Source organism: Vicia villosa, unplaced genomic scaffold, assembly GCF_029867415.1.
Source record: "Vicia villosa cultivar HV-30 ecotype Madison, WI unplaced genomic scaffold, Vvil1.0 ctg.002487F_1_1, whole genome shotgun sequence".
NCBI classification, from domain to species: Eukaryota; Viridiplantae; Streptophyta; class Magnoliopsida; order Fabales; family Fabaceae; genus Vicia; species Vicia villosa.
The window spans coordinates 102,035-106,952 of NW_026705943.1; the positions used below are offsets into that span (position 1 = coordinate 102,035).

At 37.3% G+C, this 4,918-nt stretch overlaps 1 protein-coding gene across 1 annotated transcript; it reads right to left on the reverse strand.

Annotated features, from left to right (window-relative positions):
* Positions 1-469: 469 nt before the first annotated feature.
* On the reverse strand, positions 470-1,815 carry LOC131638941 (uncharacterized). The gene is made up of 2 exons (XM_058909466.1): positions 914-1,815; positions 470-812 (listed from the first exon to the last, which is right to left on the reverse strand). Exons 1-2 carry the CDS (start codon positions 1,813-1,815, stop codon positions 470-472), a joined length of 1,245 nt encoding a protein of 414 aa, XP_058765449.1.
* Positions 1,816-4,918: the final 3,103 nt, after the last annotated feature.

A 4,918-nucleotide genomic window follows, 5' to 3' on the forward strand; every position in this document is an offset into this window, starting at 1 on the left:
ACAGTATCAAAAATAGAACTTCATAATGATGCTCTTGATTAATGATTAGGATGTATGATCTTAGGGTAAAAAATTGGGGTATGACAGCTACCATCAAGCAATCAACAAGTATAGCTACCATTATAGCTAAACTACCACACTAGTCAGCATGCATGACTACACTCCATAGTTATACTATTGCTACAACTACCAGACAGGCTACACTACCACATCATACCATCACACACACAAACCAATATTTCCTCATGCAGCAACACTACTAACTACATAAATAAACTGCAGAAGTAGACCTCTAGAATACAACATCATTCAGCAGTACCAAAAAAAATTTTGTTGTCCTGGGGTGACATTACACTACTCCCTTTTTGTGTCAAAGCAACCTTGTTATACAATTAAGTATAGGCCAGACTTAAACCAAAATGTACTGAACATATTAAAATCCAAAAAAACATTACCATAGACAGCTGCTTCAGTCTTCAGACTCAGATTTACTGAGTCCAGCATCTGCATCAGTGCCATCATCGAGACTGGCTTCTTTCTCAATCTCTCTATCTGATTCACCATCTTCTTCACCCTGTTCATCCATATTAGTATCAGCAAACTCAGCTTCTTCATCCAACTCAAGGGAGCTGATCAATCTTTCAAGACCAAATTTTTTGGACTCTAGCTCCTTACATGTTTCCATGAGCATTTCAATCACAACAGATTTTCTTGTAGTTGTGTTGTCTTTGGATGTTCCAGCTGATGTTGTGATAATTTCAGGAACATGGGTTCCTTGAAATAATTTATAGTGAAATGAAATAGCACTTTCCCTTTTGTAGACATAATCATTTTCACTTAGGATATTAGAGTATTGATTCACAATTATACCACATAGATAGATGGGAAGGCAATGGGACCCTTCACACTATACCTCCCAGCATGCTTCATTGTCTGATCAAATATATAAGTACCATAGTCAAACTTTGTCTTGGTTCCAACATCAAATATAAATTTTCCCAGCACAGTAGCAACATTTGACTTGTGGTTTATGGGCACCCAGTTAGCAGCTCTAATCTTGTGTAACGTTGCATATTTTATGCTGAGCTTGCTTGCAGTAAGGTTTCCTTTCAGGGGCCATCCTTTCACCCGCTTAGCCGTGATAACTTCACATATTTTGTTGTCAGACACTTCTAGTTCAGGTTGGGCTTCATCAGATCTTCCAAGAAAGTTGTTGATAACAGTTGAGGAGAAGGTGACACACTTTCCTCTCACATACACTTTCCTAAAGTCCTTTGATTTTCTATCAACACAGTCTTCTAATAGATTCACAATGAACACTTTTACTAGCATTTCATAGCACTTAGGTAAGTGAACAACAGTTTTCATTAGTCCAGCTTCATGAATTTGGTCCATGATTTCTTTATTCTCAAGTACATTCTGAGCCAACTCTCTTTCTAAGGCTAACCTCTTGTGGTGAACATATTTCCACCTATTGACACTAGAAGGGTAATGAAAAGAGATATTATCAATGGGTACCTCAGGAACACTAGCAGCCAGCTTGCTAGTTGTTGGTTTTTTCCTTAGAGGAATTTCTTGAGCATCAACATCAACATCAGAGTCAGAGTCAACAATAGCTTGAGCCTTCCTTTTCCTGGGAATAACTTTGCTCCAAGATTTTGTAGGACCAACAGAGACACTCTGGGATACAGCTCTGCTCTTAATGGGACCTATAGAGGTACTTTTCTTCCTGATAGAGTCAGTAGAGGGACTTCTAGAAGCAACCTTTCTCCTGGTAGAACTTGGTACAACTGCCTTACCTTTCCTCCTAGTCATGAGCCGCTTGGCAATGCTAGGGTTCACACAACTACCAAATCATTATCTGAGAATTCATCAAGCTCCACAACATGTGTACCTGTAGATGTACCTCTACCAGCATCAACACCAGTATTCCCAAGGCCATTGATGAAGGTGGAGAAAAACACAAGAAAAGGGGGATTGAATTGTGTTCTTTATCAAATAAAATTCCCTCTCTTTTAAACGTCGTTTCTTTCTTTCGTTTTATCATCGATTGGGTTATGCTTTTGGTGTTGCAGAAGCATGAAGATGTAGAACTACATTACCAATAAGATGTTCATTTTAACTTCTAAAGGATATCAGAACTTCTGACTTCCTCAGTGTAGTTTTGTAGGGCTTTTGTTTGAATGTTCTAAGTTAAAACGAAGAGTTCATAAAGTAAAAGACACATTCATTTTTATCCTGGTTCATTTTCTGAATAAGGCTACCTCTAGTCCACCTTCTTCAGGTGATTTGCCTCTTGTCCAGAGGTCTTAATCCATAATAACCAAATCATGATTACAACTGCACGAACCTCCGGCATGACTAACAAGCTGCACATCCAACTGCTTTGACTAACCATCTGGATAATGACCCGTTCAGTGATCTCCATGAGATATAACTTCCATTGACTCAGGAACCCTACACATGCTACCTGCTGTGACTAACCCTGCACAAATATCATTTAGACAAGCAATTATTCTCCTATGTTAAGTACATATATCATTTAGACAATTGCTACGAATTAACACAATATGAGCAACAACTCTTGTGTCTCATTTGTATATACAAGAAGTAAACTATCTTGCAGTCTTCTTTTCTTTATCTTCTGGATGAGACCTTCGTTTCACTGATTGATAGGCAGAATTAGAATACTTGCTCTCTATGATGATCTGATCTTCATCTTCATTCTTCTTTAAGCTGATTAAGAGCAACAGCTCTTACGTTGATTGCTTCTGATTTGATCTTCATCTTCAAGCAAATTCATAGTATCAGCTCTATTTTGAGTTGCTTCTTCAAATGATCTTCTGAAAGCAGATTTAGAGAAGCAGCTCTAGTGATTTGCTTCATTCAGCTCGGTCTTTTTCTCATTATAGTAAGGAGATTAGAGCTACAGCTCTTGAAATTAATTCCTTCTTGTAAGACCATCTTCTTCTCATCTTCTTAAGCAGATGTGGAGCAATAGCTCATATGTTGATTGCTTCTTTATTGTTGATCTTCATCTTCAAATCTTTTCTCATGACTCCATTGGAGGATACTGCTCATCAGCGTAGATTTCTTCTTTTCTTATATTAGGCATATGGTTTATGTATCACAACACAGTGAATTATCACATACTAAGTATGTGTTGCCTCTTGTATAACTTCTAAAGCATGGTTTCTTGTAGTTTCTTTTCAGCTTTCATGCTCAGCTTTTGTCTAGAGTATTTCTCTCAAGATATTTCTTGTTCTTCACTCTGTAGATGTATCCTAGATACATATTTTGATGCTCACTCTGGATCCATACTTAGAAGCATATATGGATGCATACCGTCACGTTTTGAAGCTGTGTCTATTTATAGAGTTGTCATACCCCAAAATTTGCCCTCCTCATTTCATCTTCAATGACTCAAGGTTCAAGGGTTTTCTCAAGTCACTCTCTCCTATTCAAAATTAGGGTTTGCATTTTATCAAAGGAGTTTGAATCTCTAAGGTCTCAAATGGATCTCAAGGTATCTCATATGTCTCAAGGTATCTCCATGTCAAAAGTCAAGCTTCAATTTCAAGGATTGCTCATTCAAATGCTCAGATGATCCACGGTCGACTAGTTTGACCTAAAAGTCAACTATAGTCAAATTACAGTCAAACTTCAAGACTTTTTGTCAACATCAAGTATTTGAAGTTATAACCATCATTTGATCAAAAGTTGATCATGATCCATTAATAAAAACTCAGAAATGAACAAATTCAGAAGGTTCAAATTAGGGTTTTTTATAGGAGAAAGTCAACTCAACTTTGACTGGTCATCACTTTCACATGGTGTATCAAAAATTTCCCAACCAAAGCCTATTCTGAAGGAAATTGGATTCTCTACAACTTTGTCTCTCACAAGCCAAGTCCAGAAATGCTTCATTTGGGAGATATGATGCAAAAGATTATGGGTCCTCCAAAAAGTCAACAAAAACACCTTTTGGGTCAAAGCTCATAACTTGAGCATGGAAGCTTCAATTGAGATGAAACCAAAAGGATCATTTAGAGGACACTCTAAGCTTTCTAAATTGATCAAGAACACCTCCATAGGATTAAAATTAAGAGAGATACGCATGGTTGAAGTTGAGTAATGTTCAAGATATGCATGAAACTCTAATTGCACAATTTTGCATTTTTGGATTAATGGGCCTAAGATCTTGATTTCAAACAAGTCTCATGACCCATAATAGGACCTCTAAGCCTATCCTCACATGTTCATTATTTTTATTTATATTTATTTGATTTCCATTCAATTAAAAGGTAAATAAATGAAATAAAATATGAACTAAATGGTTTAATGCACATGGCTTTGGTCTTGGATCAGATTTGAAGCCCAATTAACACCATGAAGGACAAAAAAAGTGTAAAGTTAGGCTGTGAAGAAAATCTCTTAAAATAGGAACTTGTTTGTTATACTTTTTCAAGATTTTAAGTTATCAAAACCAAAGATATCCAAGCCCACATATTAACCCTAATGTGACCCTTATAAGTAGAGAAATATATTCAGAATAGAGAGGATTTTTTTGGACGAAATTGGGAGACAAGGAACTAGGGTTCACGTTGCAAAAGATAAAAGAAACTAGGGCTTGTGTGAATTTCTTTTCCAGGAGGTTTCAATCAATTCCAGTCGTCCATTCAGGTTCTTGAAGGTGCTTGGTACAATTCCCAGTTATTGTTGGAGTGTGCAACACAACAGATTGCTCCTACTCGTGTTGCACCATTGCACCTAAATCAGTGGATCTGGGCTATTTATTTGTGTGTTTTGGTTAAGTTTCACAGGTGTTCAACCAAGGGGCTCGCCGGAGAAGAAGAACAAGTCTGGCGCCGGCGGAGGGCTGAAGGAATCAGGGCTGAGTCAAAGCTTACGTGGCAAT